General features: G+C 31.6%; 3 protein-coding genes and 1 long non-coding RNA gene across 7 annotated transcripts; 1 reads left to right on the top strand and 3 right to left on the bottom strand.

The window, feature by feature from the left end:
* Positions 1 to 2546, bottom strand: LOC120356865 (leucine-rich repeat-containing G-protein coupled receptor 4-like). Its single transcript, XM_039456896.1, has 2 exons — positions 2336 to 2546; positions 1 to 1635 (listed from the first exon to the last, which is right to left on the bottom strand). Exon 2 carries the CDS (start codon positions 1633 to 1635, stop codon positions 259 to 261), a length of 1377 nt encoding a protein of 458 aa, XP_039312830.1. The 5' UTR covers positions 2336 to 2546; the 3' UTR covers positions 1 to 258.
* Positions 2547 to 4488: 1942 nt separating this feature from the next.
* On the bottom strand, positions 4489 to 9421 carry LOC105202217 (polyribonucleotide nucleotidyltransferase 1, mitochondrial). 2 transcript variants are annotated; one of them, XM_039456891.1, is made up of 7 exons: positions 9181 to 9421; positions 7246 to 8163; positions 6805 to 6978; positions 6426 to 6619; positions 6182 to 6342; positions 5255 to 5566; positions 4489 to 5118 (listed from the first exon to the last, which is right to left on the bottom strand). In XM_039456891.1, the coding sequence occupies exons 2-7, from the start codon at positions 8079 to 8081 to the stop codon at positions 4717 to 4719; spliced, it is 2079 nt and encodes a 692-aa protein (XP_039312825.1). In that variant the 5' UTR covers positions 8082 to 8163; positions 9181 to 9421; the 3' UTR covers positions 4489 to 4716. The 2 variants fall into 2 exon arrangements, with proteins under 2 accessions (XP_039312825.1, XP_011168924.1); XM_011170622.3 differs by lacking the exon at positions 9181 to 9421 and adding an exon at positions 8748 to 9174.
* Positions 9422 to 11931: 2510 nt separating this feature from the next.
* LOC105202218 (chymotrypsin-like elastase family member 2A) lies at positions 11932 to 16695 on the top strand. Of its 2 annotated transcripts, none has more exons than XM_011170623.3 (5): positions 11932 to 12052; positions 13252 to 13513; positions 14442 to 14587; positions 14838 to 15109; positions 16339 to 16695. In XM_011170623.3, the coding sequence occupies exons 1-5, from the start codon at positions 11956 to 11958 to the stop codon at positions 16510 to 16512; spliced, it is 951 nt and encodes a 316-aa protein (XP_011168925.1). In that variant the 5' UTR covers positions 11932 to 11955; the 3' UTR covers positions 16513 to 16695. The 2 variants fall into 2 exon arrangements, with proteins under 2 accessions (XP_011168925.1, XP_025993375.1); XM_026137590.2 differs by having other exon boundaries at positions 14823 to 15109.
* LOC105202219 lies at positions 11987 to 21350 on the bottom strand. 2 transcript variants are annotated; one of them, XR_005576223.1, is made up of 5 exons: positions 21254 to 21350; positions 16302 to 16472; positions 14887 to 15137; positions 14459 to 14618; positions 11987 to 12115 (listed from the first exon to the last, which is right to left on the bottom strand). It is a non-coding gene; the product is annotated as an uncharacterized LOC105202219 (long non-coding RNA). The 2 variants fall into 2 exon arrangements; XR_003269019.2 differs by lacking the exon at positions 11987 to 12115 and having other exon boundaries at positions 14130 to 14618.
* Positions 21351 to 21397: the final 47 nt, after the last annotated feature.

Genomic DNA, 21397 nt, shown 5'->3' with positions numbered 1-21397 from the left:
TTACATATGTTAAATAGTTTTTATTTTTCGTTAGAAAAACACAATTATTGAAATAAGTTTACAATATGTTTGACAGAAAAAATTGAAAGTGTAAGAATTACATGGCATGACAAATTATTTTTGCGCTTCGTGATAAACATATAAGACTTACAAATACTTCATGTACGTAGAATAACAAATACAAGCTAAATGTACGATTAATACTCAAAATAATAAAGCTAAAAAGTAATAATTGATAGTCATAAACGGAATAATCTCTTAGAGTAAGTAAATTGTTATGAAGTCTGGCAAGGGTTCTATTTCAAGGGTCGATACTTTTGTAAAGGTATTATTCACTACAAATAAGTGTTTCAGTGAAAATATTGAATAAGCTCCCATTTCAGAGATGCTTGCAAATTTATTCGAATTTACATTTAAATATTTCAGCTTTTTCAAAGGCCATGCCCAGTCAGTAGGCAAATGACTTAGCTGATTTTCAGATAAATCTAAATATTCCAATTTTTCCAAGCCTGAAAAGGTATTTTTGTCAATATTATCTATCCTATTTCCTTCCAATGATAATTTTGTCATGGTTCTGAGATTCCTGAAGCTGTTCGGTTGAATCTGTTTGATCCTATTATAACGAACAGATAACTCATTCAATTGCGAATTGTGTAAAACAGGAATATTTGTTAGCTCATTATAATCTAATACCAGCCTACGCAATGACGAAAAATACAAATAAAATGGGGACGCATCATTAAAATTATTTTTCGATAAATCAAGTTCCTGCAAATACGGAAGATCTCGTCCTTCAAAAGCGCTTAATTTTGTACAATTAGACAAAGATAATATTCGCAACGTCGTTGATTTTATTATCAAATTTTCTAAGGGATTTCCGTCCAAATACAAAGCAGTAATTTCAGCTAAGTTTTGCAATGTCACATTTTGAAGATAATTATTCTCCAGGTGAAGAATTTGCAAACTTGTCGGAATTTTTTCAAAAAAATTTTGATATACAGTTTGAGCATTAACGTTCATTAAATCTAGCCGTATTAATTTTGGGAACGACAAGTGAAAATCCCACAAAAAACAGCATATATCATTTCCGCTTAAATCGAGGTATTCTAAATTTGACAATCTTATATTAGTGCTGTTAAAAGTATATTTGTTCATATTAGCGTCTAGCGTCACTCCATTATTTATGACTTCAGTTTCTTCGAAAATTTCTGGTTCCGATGTATTGTTAGTATCTTCGCTGTCCTGATAGCTCAAATCCAATACTCGAAGATTCAAATGTCGAATCACATTATTTTTATAGACGTTTATGCTGTTACGAGATAAATTCAGGCACGATAAATGTGGCACTTGATCCAAAATGTTGTGAGGGACCTTTTTTAAACGATTATTATGCAGCGATACGTGGCGTATAGCTTCACTTTTAATTATATTACTTTTAATTTCGTTCAAAGCCATTTCATCCAAATTGAGTGCTTCCGACATTTCACAATTATTTTTTTCTTTACTGGTTATCTTTACATGATGTTCGTTCACATATTCTTGTGAATTAATCGATATACTTTTAATATTTGTTTGCTGTGAATTGCTTACAGCAAAGAATAGCATTAACACAAACAGAATTAAAATGGACTTCATCTGTAAAAATAATAAAAATATAACATGACATTATACGCAGTTAGTGCACAGTGCAATAGTTTAAAAAAACTATGCTATATTTTATAATTAAGAAAACTATACTAAACCTTATTAATTAAAAACTTTTATTAATTTGACTTTTTCTTTGCGACAAAATAACTCGATGTTTTTATACGTTATTTCTTTATTTTTAACATTAAATATCTTGAAGATTATGTGTTACATAAAAATTAAAAAACCCTATTTAAAATTAAATGAAAAGTAACAACTTGTTCTTGCCTATGAAAATTAGCTTCACTGATCTTATTTATAATTTAAAATGAAAATATAAATCTGGATTTATGAAAATTCTGTATCTCATAAATTTTTAAATGATCTAATATATTTTCTTCAGCATGAGAAAATAGTATAAAAAAGTATTATATAAGATGTTTCTTTTTATTTATCTATATACTTTAAATTTATAATCAACAGTATTCTTTAAATTTATTATTAGGATTATGTATATTAAATAAAATGAATAACAAACATGATTGAAACATAATTATCTAACAAACATATTATAGAATCATAAATAAACTAAATTATCTTGTAATATAATAATATAAGTATTATAATTATACAGTTTTTAATTTGTTCAAAAAATTGAAAAATAAACAAAATAACAGTTAAATAGAAAAAGAATATCATATATACATACGTTTCTTAAACAGTTGATGTCAAGCAGTAAATGTTGGAAATTTAGAGAGTTAGCTGATGTATGCACTTTGACTGCCTTTCTCGTAAAAACTGCAGTTTGAAAGTGCAACTTGCCTATTTTATATAATCACGTTATCATTATAAATCCTCAGTTTCCTCAGTTTCTATCAACAGGATGTTGCAAGCAACACAAATGCAAAATTTGATAACGATATTTAGATATCTAAACGCATTTATCTAATATAAATAGAAAGTTTCTTTTATATGTGTATAATCATGTGATGTATAATACAAATACGAAAGCTGTAAAAAATTTATATTTGACAAAATCGTAGAAATTACGTACTATGATACTTACAAAAATATTGTAACTTTAAAAAATTATTAATTTAAGAATATTTATCAACACTTAACAAAAATATCTTAAATATTATAATCTTCAAAGTCGATGAAAATTTTCTAGAAATAATATATAAAATTGGTTTCATCTGTGTTACAATTCTCTAGTGTACATATTTTTCTACTCTTAATTTTTTTCTGCAAACCAAGAGTCTCCTCTTACACTATCACTTCTTCTCCCGTTACATTGCTCTCATATTTGCTACATGATCGCATGAGGATGTAGTGAGAAAGCAAATGGATGACTAAAGTCACATATTTTTTATTTTATACAGATATACAGAATAAAAAATTAAAAGTAAAGGAAAATTTTGAGATATAGGAAATGCTTTGTCCGCTAAAATATGACTTTAAATTAACGAAAACGATTTTAATTATAGGAATTAAATCTAATTATTATTACTATGTTTATCTGTTGTTACTTTATTTTAATACATGAAAAATAGTTAAATAGTTTATAATTATTAATAAGTTAATTCTCTAGATTGAAATGTTCTTTGTTTATTCCATTTAAGATACTTTGATTGATAGCATCATTACTTATAAAATCAATAAGTGTAACTGAGAAAATATATTTGTAAAAATTTTAAGTGGAATTTTACAGTAAAGTTCTTTTATCTGTGGTTTAATATGAAAGATTTGTACACACGTTATTGAGTTCTCATATTTGCTGTTACTAAAAGTTATTCAATTCTATGGTGAAATACAGTGTGCTGATAGTAATAACAATAATATTAATATATTGAATAAATCTCTGAAATTCATTGAATAATATGAAACGTATAAAATATACCTGCATTCTTAATGATTTGTGTTATTAGTGGAAGATTTTGGTTTATCACTGTGTATATGTTGAGTTTTTGTAACTGGATTTTCATATCGATGCTTTATATCCTTCCAAAGTCTCTATAGTAAATATTAAATAAATTAACTTCATTAATTTTAATGAAATTAATGACTTTATAATAAAAATTTTTGTAATTAAACAAATATAGGATATAATATCTTTAAGTATATAACAATTTTATATCGCTTACTAAGCTGTGTACTTTATAATATGAATCATACCCCTTTATTTACAGTTTCGTATATACAATTGCAAGCCTGGTCATAAGCTCTCTCAAAGAACATTGTAGTAATCACAACGCCAAGTGTAAACGTAGAGCTCCGCTTGAATACATATCGGTAAAAGAAACGTCCAACCGTATTCAAATTCATGATCAGAAATTACGAAAAACATTACATGAAAACATGAATTATATTACATGAAGTGCAATGTAGATTGAATAATTGAAATAGAGATCGTCAAATCATTCATTTATTTGCTATGTTTTCGAAGAAAACATATTCACGCAGTTTGCCAAAATTATCTCCCTTTAAAAGTATTATTTAAAATTATATTATTAATAAAAAGAAAAGAGTACAAAGACGGAAAAAATTTAACACATGCTGAAATTTTATAATTAATCTTTTATTTCAAGAACAAATTAGATATTTAGAACTGCATAAACATATAAATCGTTTTTACTTTCTTTTAATTTGATTTTTTATATAATTCTTTATATATGTTGTCAGTTTGATGACGACTTAACTTCCTGTTATACTATTTCAATTTATCTCTTTCTCTTTATCTATTTCTAGGAAAAGATAGCGAAAGCGATAGTGAATGATTTGTTCTATTTTTAATTAAATCTTCTAGTAATTCAATACCGACGATATCATATGCGATATTAGGACAAATAAATCACATTGTTGAATATTTGATCACAATGCTTTTATATTTCTATTCTTAATAACAATATCGTACAAAAATACAAGACAAGTATATACAGCCGGAATCTGCTACATATGAAACAATTACCATTTTTCAACAAAATGACGGAAAATGTACAGAGCTATTTTTCCACGTAAGGATAACAATATGTATGTGTGCATGTGTCATAAACGTATTGGTTTAAAGCTTAATTCTATACAACGTAAATTTCACGTTTTTTCCGTCGCGTCATCGCGATGCAAAGTTTTCGGAGTCAAAGTCGGTTTTTGCAGTACCTTTCGCGATATCCTTATCTGTCCGGACACTGGATCTCGTCCGAAATATTTGACTTGTATGTCTTGACCGACTTCAAGTGATAGAGCGCTAGGATGCAAGATTTTACGCTGATCTAATTGAGAATTGGGTAGTAATGTCGGTATCATGTTGTTATATAACGTCACCATGACCCCGGTTTCCCGAATCTCCACTATTTTCGCAGTATAAATGGCGCCAAACTCCAAAATCGGCTCACGATCCTTTTGCAAAACGTTCTCTATCATTTCTTTGGCCTCGGTCATCGCGTCTTCGTTGGGCGCAAATATCGAGTAGGTGTTCTCATCGTGTGGATATATCTGAACAAAAATTAAAATATCAAATTAATACACTTCAAATTATAATATCAATAAGTCTTTCCATTTTGAATTTAACAATATCAGTGATCGCAAAAACTTTCATTATGCACTTTTTAGATCATAATAAAAATCTTACGTGCACTCCGGTTTCCAAAAGTATTTTCTTCAGGTTCATTCCACCAATTCCAAGAAACTTTCCTCTTTGATGAATAGGAACTTCTAAGTTATCGACCACCGGCATCTTGTCCTTCCTTGTTTGTCGCGGTTCCCGTATTACCGTGTTCATAGTCTTAATTATTTGCAATTTAGCATTTGTTGCTTGCTGTATGCACTCCATTATAATTTTTAAAGGAACTCCTGATATCTTTATATCGGCCTGCAGCGCAGTGAATCCTCGCTTGGTACCTGCTATTTTGAAATCCATGTCCCCAAGGTAATCCTCAATTCCCTGCAATCAAAAATAATTGTCAATTATCGATATTACTGATTTAAATACTAATACCTAATTCCAGCTGTAGCAATTCGTGATTCAAAATAAATGTATGCCAAAGCGATCAATAACTGTATTCTGATTTGATCTTCATTTCAACTAAACGAATATATAATTTAGACAAATAAACTTGATTAACATATATATTATATCTCTGTGAATTTCAAACACTTATAACTATTGAAAGAAAACGACTTAAGAAAAAATATATTAAAGGTTGCTCGTTTTCTAACATAAATTAGAAGTGATTAATTTTACAGGTTTTAATTTGAAAAATGTAGATAATTTTTATGTGATTTCAACTACACAATCTAAGATCACAAAACAATACATATTCAATTAATAAATCACACTACATCATATAATTTTTGTATAAAGTATTTTTCTTTTCACAGTAATATATTTTCTAAAATATTATGAAAATAATAAAAATTGCCATGATTTTGTGGGTAAATTCTGATAAAAAAAATCTCGCGTGTTTATATTAATGAGATCGTTCAGTTGTTTGTTTATTTAGTTAATAGAGAGTTTATTTAGTTGTCTAAATTGTGTAACAGCTGTGTAAATGCGTACCAATATATCGGTCAGTATCTTGTAGTTCTCAATATTTGTATTGGTCTCATTACATTTAGTCACAAGGCCAATAGCCACGCCAGCCGTAGGCGAAGATATTGGTATACCTGCATCAAGCAGTGCCAAACTTCCACCGCAGACGGTAGCCATTGAGGAGGAACCTTTTCATAGAATAAATTTTAATTTGTAAAGTTTCTAATTCATCATATCGCAGCCAAAAGCGTTTTTGATCGTATCAGGTTACCATTTGATTCTAGAACTTCACTAGTCAGTCTTATAGTGAACGGATAATCCTTTGGAAGTACCGGCCGCAAGGCTTTCTCCGCCAAAGCGCCATGTCCCAATTCTCGGCGACCCGCTCGACTCGCGTGTCCCGTTTCGTTAGTTGCATAAGGTGGAAATTCGTAGTGAAGAAAGAAGTTCTTCTCCTTCATGCCGCTACCACAAAAAAATTGAATTTCAAACATTTATTATGTGTTTAAATAAAACAAATTCAATGAATGATCAATTTAAAGAGGATCCAAGTAGAAATCGAGGGTAATAGATTGTAAATATCTTAAAGTGAAATAATGCACACCCTGGCATAAAAAATATTGAAGCTTAATGTTTCACTATTAATATACCTAATCAACATTGAAATGGTGTCCATTTTAAGTGCACTTTGCAAAGAGTCCAAAGTAACGGCGCACATGACCTGGGTCTGACCCCTTTGAAATAAAGCCGAACCATGAAGAGGGTTGAAAAGGTCTACTTGGCACGATATGTCGCGTATGCCATCCATTGGACGACCATCGCATCTGCAAAACGTCAATTCTTAGTATTGACTAAAATATTAGGTCATCATCCAAAGCTCGACAATAAATCCTGCGCACAATGGAGGAATCGATAATAGAAATAGGAATTAGAGTTTTAGAATCAATCCTCCTCAATGAACATTACAGATATAGTCATGAAACTGTAGTTATCTGGACACAAGATATGGAAATTTATAATTTTACTATCTTTTGTTCTTAATATATCCTCTATTAAGTGCGCAGGGCTTAAAAAAATCTAAGAAAATATACCTGACTCCCTTCTCTAAAATCAACGTCCTGAATACGTCTTTAACAACTTTCCCAAAGATACTTTCCGCCAGTTTAACATCCAAATCTGCGTTATCGTTTCGCAATATCTCGATAACATTATTTCTGAGATCGTTAACTGCGTTATCTCTCGATATTTTATCATGCGTATGATTCGAAAATATGTCCTGCAGCTTTGCTTCAGAGAGTTCTCTCACGGAACTATTCAAACTATCGTCCTGTTGTTGCTCGCTAGTTTCGAGTACTCTTTTCGTTTTGCCGCACGTCTTCTGCAAATTTGTTATTGCTGCCACGATACTCTGGCACTCCTTGACACCGAGCTTTATCGCCTTTCTCAACTGTTGCTCCAGTATCTCATTGGCTGAACCTTCCAGCATGATAATTAGATTTTGTTTGGCCGCGGTGATAATAAGATTCAATATACTGTCCTGAATTTGACGTCTGGTAGGATTGACTATTATCTCATTGTCAATCATACCGAGTCTGACGGCGCCCACAGGGCCATTCCACGGAATGTCAGAAACGCTGAGAGCCGCGGAGGCGCCGTTAATGGCGATCACGTCGGGGTCGTTCATACCGTCGATGGCCAGCATGTTGCACATTATCTGAGTGTTGAAGTAGAACCCTTCTGGGAACAATGGTCTTATGGATCGATCAATGACCCTGCTGGTAAGGATCTCGTGCTCGCTTGGGCCAAGTTCCCTTCGCAGGAAGTTGGTCGGTATGCGACCAGCCGCCGCCGCCTTCTGCCTGTAGTCCACGACGAGTGGCAGGAACGAGGAGGTGGAAGACTGACGCTGACAGACTGCCGTAACCATGACAGAAGTGTCTCCCAAAGATGCAACTGCGCAACCATCAGCGAAACGTGCATACCTGCCTGTAGAGAAGTGGAGATGCTTGCTAGATAGATAAAAACACATGCATTAGTCTATTGGGGATATTTGCAAATTAATTGTACAGTTAATTCTTTTTATGTAATTTTTAAACATTCAATTTTTTTATTAAATGATGAATTAATGAGAAATTTTCTGTGAATAACAAAATCATATTTCTCAGATGTATAATTTCAGATAGGTTTTTCAGCAAGTATTAATTTAAAATATAAATTACAGAAAGAATATTAATAATTTAAAACTTACAACTTAGAATACTTGTTTATTCTCTGCAATGTTTAAGGAGAAAAAAAGATAATCAAAAATGTTTATTAAAGAGTAACGCAAGGACAGAGTGACAAAAGGGAAATTCGCTGCAAGTCAGACAAAATATAGAAATAAAGATAAAAGTATCTCTATGATGGGAATCATCTCTCATACTTTTTTTCATATAAACTATTATATTTAATTTACTTTTCGAAGACATGTGAATATTTTGTGATTCGAAATACACACAATTAACGATTTCAACGAAATTTGTTGAAAATATTCGCTGAGGTATAAAATCATGTCCGAGATATAGGTTAGGATGCATGAACGTAACAATCTCACCCATCAGACAACGTGACAGTTTCTGTACCGACATTCTTGTCACTTGCACTGCTAAACCTGACGTAACACACATTTCCATTTTTACGTAAATTTTTAAACGTCAAAAACACCGATCTACGGTACTTTGGTAACCTAAAACACGTAAGTGCTATCATCTTTGGCGGCTACGAACACGCACGCGGACACGTGAGAGCATAGGCCTGCATAGGTCGACTCCGGGTCGCTACATTCGATTCTTCTTCTTGATTAATGGTACCCACTCCCTGTACATTAGTTGGGCGGGAGTGATACGACCAAAACAAAACAATTTAGGAACACAAAAACGTAAATAAGAATGCCAAGAAGTATACTCGAGTTAAAACTCGGTGAAGAACTCGAGGATTGCATCAGCAATCCTAACCTCGCTTTTTCACTCTATTACAAACACACTTACTGATACGCGGCCGACCAACGAATCGCTACATTCAATTGCACTAAACCTTTCCTTCTCACTTTCACTAAGCATGAGATATATACATCTATTTCATTTTAAGTACAAAGAGTGCCAGCACTAGCTTGTTCAGCTATAGAGGACAGACCGGAGTTCCACGAACAGGAGTGGTTCTTGCCTGTGGATCCATGCATTGACATCCAGGATTGGGTAGTAAACATACTAGTTAAATGTTAAAGAAGTGTGTTAAATAAAAAAAAGTTAAATGAAATTGAAAAGTTAATAACTCTTGAACTTAATTACTTGGTTAATTTTTAGCTTCAATAAGTTATTTTTAAAACACATAAATTTTAACTTATTAAAAGTTTCTTTCCCCAATTTAAAACTGTATATAAAAGAAGAATATTATAGAGGAAAAAATACAGTCTCATAAAAAACTTGTAAAATATTTCTTTATTATTTCATGTAAACTTAATTCAGAAATAAAATATGAATTTTATTTGATGATCTATAATTATAATTGTTTTGGAATGTAAAATTTAACTTTAAAAAATTGTCTAATTAATATAAATAATGTTTGTCAAAATTAAATGCTAGAAAACAAAATCTTGTGGATGCTTCAAAAATATCTTATTAAATATATTTTCAAGATGATTCTAGAAGATTTCTTAAAGTTGTCTAAAAGATGTTTAAGAAGACTTTTTCAAAGATAACTTTATGGAATTTCTAAAAATATATTTTCGAAATTTTTCGAAAATTTGCAAGGTATCTCAAAAAATTTAAAAGATAGCTTTTTATTTACATGTTAAATTTTTAATTTGACTTAAATTTAACTTTTAACTAATTGTAAGTTGATTTTTTTGTAACTTTTAACGTAATGTGTTTAATGAAAAATAAGACATTTTAATTACAAAATACAAAGTACAAAATAAAATTGCTGTTTAAATAAAAGTGGCGAGAAATAAAAGGCGTCGTATGAATAATATAGGCTGATATTCATAGTCGATTCATATGTTCAAAACTGTTTTAAGTATTATTTTAAAATACCATCAACCAATCTCAAAGCCATATATCTTTACCTATTATTATATTTATTATTTATCGTGATAGTCTTTCATTATTTTAAACGTAATGATTAATCATCTGTCTGTCCCTCCTTTAAGACCACATACCAAAATGTACAAAATTGGATATATTTTTAGAATATAATTCGAACATTATTAGAAATCTCTAGTTATATGTTTATAGAATCCCTATAAACGCGATATCCTGCAACCGAGTAACAACGCAAATCAGAACAGTGGATTATCGTCTTAGCGATTATATCATTATATCGACCGCGTTTCTCTTAGCTCGTACGAGTACAGTGATTCGCTCTCGAAAGTTGTCGCCTCGTTTGAGTGTGTGAACGAGAGAGAGAAAGAGAGAGAGAGGAGAGACTTGAATTGCGCCTCGGTTCCCTCGGTTTCTTTCCTCCTGCAACCTGATCTAAGGCTAATTACAATATGCAATTTAACTATTCGCATAATTCTCTGCAAGTATCAGCGACGAAATTTTTTACCAAGGAAGAAAGGCCTCCGAATTCGAATAATCCTGCGAAAGCTTTGTCTTCTGGTAGCAAGAGAAAGTTTCTCACCTTCTTCCTTTTTAATCGATTCGCTTCGCTAATTTTTTTTACCGCGGCTCTCGACGGATTATAAGGATTTCTTTCAGTCGATTTCCATTTGAGCCTCTCGAAATGAAAGGAAAATCTCATTTATTTATTTTCATCGCAATGCCAATTCCTTTGAAATGACTTTTCATGTTTCAATGACTTTTGGGGATTCAAAGATCTCATGAAATCCCAGATTCCGAATATCGAGAATATCAATAATGAAAAAGCACATTTGAAATCGAAAAATCAAAGTCTGGGAATCCTCTGTTTTGAAAATATCAATTTTTAAATAAATTTAAAGACTAAAATTCCACATAAATTGAAAATAAGTTCGCAGTCATCCTACAAACGCTACAATATTATTTAATATTAAATAATATTCCTGAATATTACATTAAAAATAAATAATGTTATTTACTTCAATATTTTAAATTATTAGGAATATTATAACTTTTAAATGTAATAATTATAAAGTTTATAAATACTTGATGCATAATAATTCGCATTAATTTTTGAAGAAAAATATTCGTAGAACATTTTCATAATATTCCACGGATTGTAAAATAATATATCATCTTTATATTATATAAAGCGGATATATAATTATAATATAATATATTCTTATGAAATTAAAATAATATTAAATAGATCACATAATATTCTTGGAATATCATTTTAATTTTTAATAATATTCTAGGAATGTTGTAGCTTATAGGCCACTAGCAAAGATATTAGTTACAGTTCTTTAATCGTCTAAATTCTTCGGACGCGAGAACTATCTTCTTCAAATTTATTTTACACTGGACGCTCTTAAGCATTTCGAAGAATCTTCACTCATTTATAACAAAATTCGTGTCGGGATTCCATTCCATAAATTATGATCTTAAACGCGCCTCGTGTTCTTCAACATCTGCTAGACTGCATCACTCGCTTTTCCCCTCTACCGCGCTGTTCAACGATCACTTTCTTCGAGATCGCTTCGTACCGAAGAATCCGCTCTTCGCTTCGCGTTAATCCTACTCGAGGATCGATTGGCGTCGCCGAGGCCAGTCAGGCTATGCGGATCCATAGATCATAGTGATCGGTGTGGTGATCCAGCGCGGATATTCCTGATTTCGCTGGTGATGTGTCGACTTCGCTGTGATCTGCTCGTCCTGCTGGTGCTCGTTCTAGCAGAGGCCCACTGTGCCATGATAAGAATTATCCGAGAGGATCATTATAGTAAGTAATTCCTCGACACTGTGACAACACTTTCCTCACTGTCTTACCAGGGACGTTTCTTCTCTTCAGTAATAAAGTCACAGAGAAAAAAAAAGAAAATTCTGTTAATTAAATATATGTAGTATCGTTGTTAAGAATGTTATCTTTTCTTAAGATTTAAATTTGTTTCTGCAATACTAGAGACTAACGAGATCGATTTCATATTTTAAACAGTTAATTTTTGATTCAGTGATACATATACTTTTAAAGTACCTTACGTACTTGACATTTTTTATCTCTCTAAGATTTTTTGTGAGATATTTCCAATTTTTGAAATTTATAAAGTTTATTCTCAATTTCTGGATTAAAATTATACATTTTTTATCACTTTATATATTCTAGATTTCAAATAGAATTTAAAGGAACTTTAGCATCATTAAATTTTAAAATTTCTCCGATACTTAAAAATGTTATACTTCGTTCATATTTTGATTTTTGATCCGCACACTTCAATACTGGTGGAAAAAATCCTACAAAATTCTACATAAATTTAAGAAATGCCAAAAAAAAATTTATATGAAAATACTAGAATTGGAACACCTTTTTTAAATTTATGTAAATTTTTGTATTTTTATAGTCGTTTTACGTTGTTTCTGTAACTTTGATGAATTTGTCGGTGAAACCACGTCAAACTACAACATTCTACACATTTCTACGTAGCTTACTCTGGCGAAAAAATGTTTTATGAATAAGTATAAATTTCTACTAACAATAGAAATTTGTAGAAATTATTACTTTTTTTCGTAGAAATATTTATTATTTTTTTTTTAGAAATATATATTCAATTACTAAAATTAATAAGTGTATTAATTTTAGCATTTGTTTGCACATTTTTGTAGCATTTCTTAAATGTGTGTGGAATTTTCTCCACCAGAATACAATTTTTGAACAATTCATAAAATACTAAATATATTCGCAAGAATCCTAATAATATCCTAAAATGTCCTTTGCAATATTCTATTACAATAATTCCAGATGTGTATTTTACGTTTATCTACCGATTACTCACAAATCAATCCTCTAAACATTTAAAAGTACTTCACGTATTCTCGAGTTCCATCGCACTCTTAAAATTTTATCGAGTATAGTATTTTGGTGGAATTTATATGTCGCTACCAGTGTGGAAGCACTAAACAAATACAAACGGCTTCGGATAACAGAGTGCGGATGTCCAGCAGCGTCACAAAGACAGCCGCGATCGATTCTCTCACCGAAGATTCAGCCGATGGACGGCGTCTCGTTGTCGACAACGACCACCACCACCGGTCGCATCTTCAACGGCAAGCCCAGCAGGAGGGGCGCGTGGCCCTGGCAGGTGTCCCTGCAGTTGTTGCACCCGAAACTGGGCTTTATCGGTCATTGGTGCGGCGGTGTGCTGATCGACCCCAAGTGGGTGATCACCGCCGCCCACTGCATTCACAAGTGAGCCTGATATTTCAGAATGATAGATTTCTCTGAAAAGTTACTTTGAGAAGCGAAAAGCGAGCCGAATTTTAATCAGTTCAATTTTGAAAAATTACAGAATCTTCGAGCGAATTGAAAAATAGAGTGCTCTTCGACACCACGTGAAACTTTTATTCGAGGATGTATAAGACATTTTTCAAAATATTTAAGAAAATTATGAATTGCATTTGAAAGTAGTAGAAAAAATTTGTCGGCGATTTTCGATCTGGATAAAAAATTATTTCAATAAGAAGTAGGCGTGTGCTCTAATGAAAATATAAACAATTTGAATTTTTTTATTGAAGTATTTTAAATATTCAAGATGATTTATGTAAAGTTTCATTACAGAGATCATTTCTGTAAATAAAATTTATTTAATTACAAAATAACCGAGCAATCGTAATAAAACTTTGTACAAATCATCTTGAATACTTAATGTACTTAAAATATAATCGTATTTATACAACTTTTATATGTATATAGTTTATTTTGAAAAAAAAATGCGCTCAGATTTTAATACTTTTTCTAATACTTTTTACATAACACTTTTTCAATGTAATTTTGCATCTTCTTTTCAACAACTGTATATATTTTCAAAACACAAACATATTATATTTTTATCTCTTTAAACAAAGTTTTACATGAAAATACTCTACTTCTCGCTGGGTCCCATAACTCCTTGAATTGTCTAAAACTTCAAACTCTTACAACTCTTCAGCAAATGTTTCAAAATCTCCTTTTCTCTCGTCAAACTTCCATCAATTCAATATGCTCTTAACTTAAAATCGTTAAGTGGATACTATTCCAGTATCTTCTTCATGTTTAAGAGGATATTCTTAGTTTGCACCTTGTTTATTCGAGTATTTACCTTATGCTTCGTATTTTCAAGTGGATATTTATTTATTAGCGAACTGTTCAATTTACCCATCGGCGCGCTATGGACGGCGGTGGTCGGCGAATGGGAATTGGACTCAGGAGGACGCGGATCCGCGCGCTTGCCCGTCGAGAAAGTGATTCTTCACGAGAGATTCAATAATTACGTGCACGACATAGGTGAGTCCTTGTCCTCTGGAATGTCGGTGATCTAAAAGGAAAAGAAAAAAAATAATAATAATTCGACGAGATCCTCAGTTTCACCAACCCAATTTTATCAATTCGAGCCTTCCGTTAAATCTCCATTTATATTACTATGTATTCATATTTATGTCTCACATTATTTATTCTTCACGAATTAATTCTAAGATTGGAGAAATCTCGCGAATCGAAAGTTTCAAGAATCCTGTAAAAGATCTCGCCGTTGCAGCCTTGATGAAACTCGCCAGGCCGGCACCTCTATCCAAGGTTGTACGCACCATCTGTCTGCCTGGACCCGGGCAAGATCTCAGCGGTGGGCACTGCGTGACCTCGGGTTGGGGCCGATACGGTCCCTCGCCTTCGCTCTCTACCGCTCTTCTGGAGGCCAGCGTGCCGCTTCTCAACCTGGAGGAGTGCCTGCAGGCCTACGGCACCTCGGTACCCATCAGAAAGGGCCACCTCTGCGCCGGTCAGATCGACGGCTCCTCGGGAAGCTGCGTGGTAAATCCCTATAAGCGTTACGATGTTCCTGGAATTATACGAATATTATTAAACATCAAATCCGAGAATATTATTCAATATTTTTACTATTTTAATATTATATATTAACGTTAAATGTCCATTTTTATATAATATTTGTGGTAATATTATTTCAGTATTCGTGGAATATTATAAAAATGTTTTACGAGTATTATTTTGGTCAAAATCAGTGCGTAAAATATTCATAAACTTTATAATTATTTAAAAGTTATAATATTTCCGATAATTTAAAATATTGAGGTAAATAATATTATTTACTTCTCATGTAATATTCATACAACATTATCAGGCGTGGACGTATAACCACTTTTCATTATTATTAATTTATAATCATTATCATTTATATTATTAATCTGTGACGTTATTTATTGGAACTAGTGACTGTGTATGTAGAAGGTAACCAGTTTTCTCAAAGGCTGTCGAAAGTCTCGGTTTTTTACTTATAATCGCGTACGATAGAACGTTTTATCATTGAACGGTGAAACGGGAAACTTGATTCACCCTGTATTCATTGATTCAAACGCGCGAACGCGTTAATAGATGCGTACCGGCTACCGAGCGTAAAACGAGTCGCACACAAACACGTTTTATTATCTGAAAGCGTCGATTTGTTTGTTAATTACGTCGCCCGTGCACTTTCCCATAATAAAATAGATTGCGCGGTCGGCGGCGCACGAAAGCGCGAAGATTCTTATGTCCAAGAATTACTATCGACTCGAAATAAATTTTCAGAATTCTAAATGTGTGCAAAAAAACGTACAATTTTTTAAATATACAAATCCACGATATTTAAAATTTATAAAAAATAAACAATCTTGAAGATACGTCATTAACATTTTATATGTCAAATACAAATGTGACTTTGTACTTACTTGACAGTTATTTTTTTTTAAAAGCTTCTTGCGATATTAAAAATATTAAAGAGCTTCGACAATTTTCAAAAATTAATATATTTAATATTCAGATTTTTTTCATGATTTCTTATTTCATTATTAGTTATATTTTTCAATAGAGCATATGTCTGCTTCTTATTGAAATAACTTTTTATCCAGCTAGAAAACCGTCACCAAATTTTTTCTACTATTTTCAAATGCAATATAAAATCTGTCATTTTTTTCATAATTTTCCAAATACTTTGAGAAATATTCTATACCTCTTTATCTGAATTTTTTATCAATCATAATCTTCAGGGTGACTCCGGAGGACCTCTGCAGTGTCGTCGTACTGATGGCGTTTGGCAGCTAGTCGGCGTCACATCTTTCGGATCCGGTTGCGCCAGACCGGGCTACCCAGACGTATACACCAAGATACAGCATTACTTGCACTGGATTAACAAGACAATCGATACCGACAACGACGATTAGCAACGATGAAGTTCGTTTATGTAAATACCGATGTAAATATGTTATTGTACAGCGCTAGTTCAGTTCCTTGTATTTGTATATAGTGTATTACACTCGCATTTCTTGTATATTGTGCGCTAATTCGTGTTACACATAGAAATCATTTATATTTATTTTGTATTTTAAGACTGTGTATGTAATTTACCGTTTTTTTTTCTATTATATTATTGCGTGATTTTTAATTTTATTATTTATTAATATAAAATATACGTTATATTTTATTATTTATTTATGTATGTTATTTATATAGAGAGATAGAGAAATGGATAAAAAAAGAATTTTTTTATATATACAGAAGTTAACTAAGAGCACTACATTATATAATAAAAATTTATTCAATGAGATTATTTTATAGTGCGATAATATAATAGAAAATATTTCATTTTTTATGTACAAGGTGTTATCATAAAATGATCTCCATTTTTACGTGGCATTTTACATAGTGTATCACATTTGTTCGATTGTATATTTGCGTTGTTTGTATATTATATATTTATAATATTATGTAGAAAAAAAAGAAAGTTTTTAGTGCATGAATAAAAATTCAACAAAAACAAACGTTAATTAAAAATCAAGAAAACGTCAATTATATATAATATATTTAGGTCATGTTGTGAGTCTAATAAAGATAATAAACGGGCTATAGAAAGCTGAGAACACTGAGGTAACGACGTGTAAGAGCTTTTTATGCAGCCGCCTATAATAATCATTTTATTTACAGATTGTAATCATAAGTATTCGTAAACGATCCAGTCGATTGAACGTCGGAATCAAAATAAATAAGATGATAGGTCCCGAGGATCGTAAAGATTCTTTCCGGAACATTGGCCGTGGTCGGTTAAAACTTTCACGGTTATTCATTCAACCGGAAAAGATGAGACGATCTCGTTTCAAATCGCTTAAATTATGTCGGAGAAACATGAATTTCTATCTCGCTCGAAATCACGCGACTTGTCGAATGTAGTAAAATTCCTGGAAATAGACATTACGCTGAAATTTCCTTAAAATCCCCTGCCCGCTATGTAGGATACGTCCGTAATCATTATGCGGCTTTGTATCGAGAGAGTAACAGATAAATCGTATAACACGATTGTTTGTTCTGTTAGAATATATACAATGCTTCGACAGTGTTTGCCGTTATCTATATAAAATTATTTAGATGAAAAAGTGGCTTTATTTTACGTTTATTTAGATTATTAGAATGTTTATTATCTTTATCTTAGATAATAATCCTACGATCGCTATAATATTGCTAAAATAATATACGAATATTATTAAAGAGTAAAATAATATTCAAATAATATTTCAAGAATATTTTTTAAGATATTATTAAAATAAAGATTTCTGTATAAAAATATATGAATATTTTCTCAAAATTGCTTAGATCAAACGATATATAATTTCATTTTTTATCTAAATAAATTTAAAATTAAACCATCTTCATCTAATTTAAGATATACGCGTATAATTAATTTATATTGTGTTACATTGTGTGCATGTAATTTATATTATCTTTATCTACATAATTTTAAATTATCTAAGCGTAACATGGTGCTTTAATAACGTGATTGCACGGCGATACAGACGATGGAGTTACAGGTATTGATTCATGGAGAACGCACGTGACACACCGCGAGAGCATATTCGATTACTGGTTTAATTAGCCTCAATTATTAATTGCAGTTGCGCAGCACTTCGTGTGTATCGCATTCTGTTACGTGGGCATTGCATTATATTCAGAGATAACTCATAAAGCAAACAATTCGCACGACAAAGAGCAGTTTGCTTAAAGGCATTCTCAGATATCCCAGAGACATTTCGCGAAGGATAATCTTTAAATATCTATAGTTGATCTAAATATAAATGTAGAGGGTGTATAAACCATATGTTATATATATATTCTACATATAGACATGTCCAAAATTATTAGACACCTTAATTTTTTTCTATCTTAACATCTACAAAAATAATGATGAAAAAAGTTGTAAACAGAAATTTTTATTTTTGATTTATTTTGGTTTTATTCAACAGCAATTTATAAATATTTAATATTGTAGTACCGCCCATTTCATGTGATATTTAAAATTATTTTGGCAAATTTTTTGTACTTTGTTACAGTACACTGAAAAAGGGATTTAGTAATAGTTACCAAATATTGAGTGAAATATGCTATTTAAATATTTGGTTAATATAAAAATAATTGTATAATAAAAATAATATATACTTTTAACAATCATTGTTTCATATATATAAGAAATTTTTTTTCTTTTTTTTTTTCTATGTATGCACATATGTGGAATCGAAAAATTCAGGATTTTGCACAATTTTAATTATTTTTTCTTTAAGCAAGCAAGTTTTGTGGAATAAAAATAAAAATAGACTTATATCTATATCAGATTACAATTTGGAATGCAACACATGAGTGTTTTGATAGATATACAGATATCACCTCATTCGACACAGTTGCGCAACAACAGAAGTGGTTCCTCTGAATTGTCCTTATATAAATGTAGATATCTTCCGTATCCGTTCTCTCATGGCAAATAGCTTTTCTTTCGAACTTTCAATACGCATTTCCCTATATACATTTCTATTTGCTCTGATGTAACGCAACAGCGAAAGAAGGTGTGTTGAATAAAACCAAAATAAATCAGAAATGCCACTTCTTGCTACTTCATACTTATTTTTCAGAAAATTATGTATCCAAATCTTTCAATACAAAAGCAAAGTCTCTCAATTAAAATCTTCCATATTAAAAATTAATGAAATAATATTATAAAATGTGTATTGAAAATGTACACGCGCACATATATTTTGGAATTTCTTCCGATATTCAAAAGTCTTTTTCACCAAGTACATTTTTACATTTTTCACCAAATTTTTTTCTATCTATTAACGATACCATTAGTTGATGAAAAAAAATGAGTCTCATGGGACAGAAAGGAGTGCCCTGCGTACTATATTATACGAAACATAAAACTCATGTAAACTGATGTAACGTGACTAATATAAAAAGTAATACATACAGTAAGTTCAAACTCGTATTTCAAAATAGTACAGATATTCGAGAAATATTTTATTTCTAGATTTCGGAATCATGAGTCAAGAGACAAAATTTTTTTAATTGTTTAGTGACCAATTTCTCGAAAAATGGCTCGAAATTATAATTGAAATTGACAAAATTTAAATAAGGATGTATTTATTTAAATTCTCGAAAGATTATCTCTCAAGAGTTCGATTTTCGAGATTTTCAACGCGTCGATATCTCGAATTCTTGCAGCTAATATTTTGAAACACGGATGATTTGGAATCTGTAGAGAAGATCGGATAATTAATCATACGCGTGATTAACTCTGAAATCAGGCAGTCGGAAATACATTTGCGCCGACGCTGGATGTAAATCTGTATTATTTGGCTGTGCAAAATCAAACATAATAACATAATTTCCGTTGCGAATGCTACCGCGCTTTACGATGATTGAATCATTGAATGCGCGCGCATCGACCGCGTACGTTTCCGTCCATTCCTCTTTCCCGCGCCCGGACCTCGCGCCATCGTATTTAGATCGAACTTCACGTGCGATCGTGCAGTACACTTTCATCGCACGGAAGAAAGTGAGAGAGAAACCTGGTCGACGGGAGAAAAGAAAGGAAATGGGATAGCGCGAGTGTCTCGACTGGAAAGATGGCGCTCCTCGAGCCGCTCGTCTCGCGCACGTGGCTTTCCTATTCCCAACGAAGGAATTGCCAAAGAAAAAAGAAATAATCTCGATATTCCCGCATGAAAAGTACGTAGGAAAGTGCATACACATGCACGCGTGCTCGTACACGATTGTTACGGACATGAATGTGTGTTTGTAAAATAAACTTCAAATTCAAATGTATAATAAATATACACAAAATTTAAATTTTAACTCTATACATTATACATTGTAAATATAAACAAAATAAGATGTAAAAATCTGAAGTGTACATATGATCTTAAATATGTCACGTTCACATTTAAGATTCATTTAAAATTTTTAGTTTATTTTGTACACACACGCATGCATATCACATATAATGTATGGTTGAATAATAAGTTAATATTCCTTTTTAATTAAATTAAGTCAAAGTTAATGGTTTATAAAATTAATTTAGTTATATACAAAACTAATTTAGTTATATAACAAAAAACTACAGCGAGAAATGATCTATCGAATCGACATCGATATAGTTTGATAACTTCGACATCGAATCGATATCGATTCGATATCGATTCCACTTACATTTCTCGCCTGGTAAAGTACTTGCGTTTCTTGGTTAAAAAATACAAGATTAAATTAAATTGAACGAAAAGTCAATTTTGGAAAGTATTATTTATATTAATGTAGAAAATGTAATTTTTTAAAGGTACATTATTCAAAACAATTAACATAAATGGTTAAACAAATTTAATATTTTACTTGTAAATTCATGAAATAACAAAGGAATATTTTTAATGCTGTAACATACTCAATTGTATAGCCAGGAGAGAAGAAAAAATGGCAAACAATTTTTAAAAAATACGCAAACGAGATCTACAGAGAACAGAGGTTAGTTTTTAAATTTATCATTACAATCAGTCGCATTATGCGCAAATGCATCTTTTACAGAGCAAAGTTGCATCTGCGCGTAATGCGATTCGTCATTGCGATAAATTAAAAAAATTTGTTTCAGATCACCTTCCGTAAAGCGAGACACGATCTCTCGAGACTCTCGATCAGGGACGCGACGCGGCCACCGCCACCGCGACGTTTCGACATGCGCACGAGGCGCTTCTGAGCTGTACTGCCGACGAGGGAGGCGAGCCAGCAGAGCAGGCTGGA

This window comes from Solenopsis invicta, chromosome 13 (assembly GCF_016802725.1).
Source record: "Solenopsis invicta isolate M01_SB chromosome 13, UNIL_Sinv_3.0, whole genome shotgun sequence".
In the NCBI taxonomy this organism is placed as follows: Eukaryota; Metazoa; Arthropoda; class Insecta; order Hymenoptera; family Formicidae; genus Solenopsis; species Solenopsis invicta.
The sequence above is the reverse complement of the archived record's forward strand: the minus strand, read 5'-3'. Positions and strand labels throughout refer to the sequence as shown.

Excerpts from the sequence above, each read along its gene's own strand:
- LOC105202217 (XM_011170622.3), bottom strand. The coding sequence starts at position 8,902 with ATGATAGCACTTACGTGTTTTAGGTTACCAAAGTACCGTAGATCGGTG. Across the intron at positions 8,164-8,747 it reads ACTGTCACGTTGTCTGATGG|CAAGCATCTCCACTTCTCTA; the intron begins GTGAGATTGTTA and ends TTATCTATCTAG. Across the intron at positions 5,119-5,254 it reads TTTTGGAAACCGGAGTGCAC|ATATATCCACACGATGAGAA; the intron begins GTAAGATTTTTA and ends ATTTTTGTTCAG.
- LOC105202218 (XM_026137590.2), top strand. The coding sequence starts at position 11,956 with ATGTGTCGACTTCGCTGTGATCTGCTCGTCCTGCTGGTGCTCGTTCTA. Across the intron at positions 14,588-14,822 it reads TAATTACGTGCACGACATAG|ATCTCGCCGTTGCAGCCTTG; the intron begins GTGAGTCCTTGT and ends ATCCTGTAAAAG. Across the intron at positions 15,110-16,338 it reads GCTCCTCGGGAAGCTGCGTG|GGTGACTCCGGAGGACCTCT; the intron begins GTAAATCCCTAT and ends CATAATCTTCAG.
- LOC120356865 (XM_039456896.1), bottom strand. The coding sequence starts at position 1,635 with ATGAAGTCCATTTTAATTCTGTTTGTGTTAATGCTATTCTTTGCTGTA.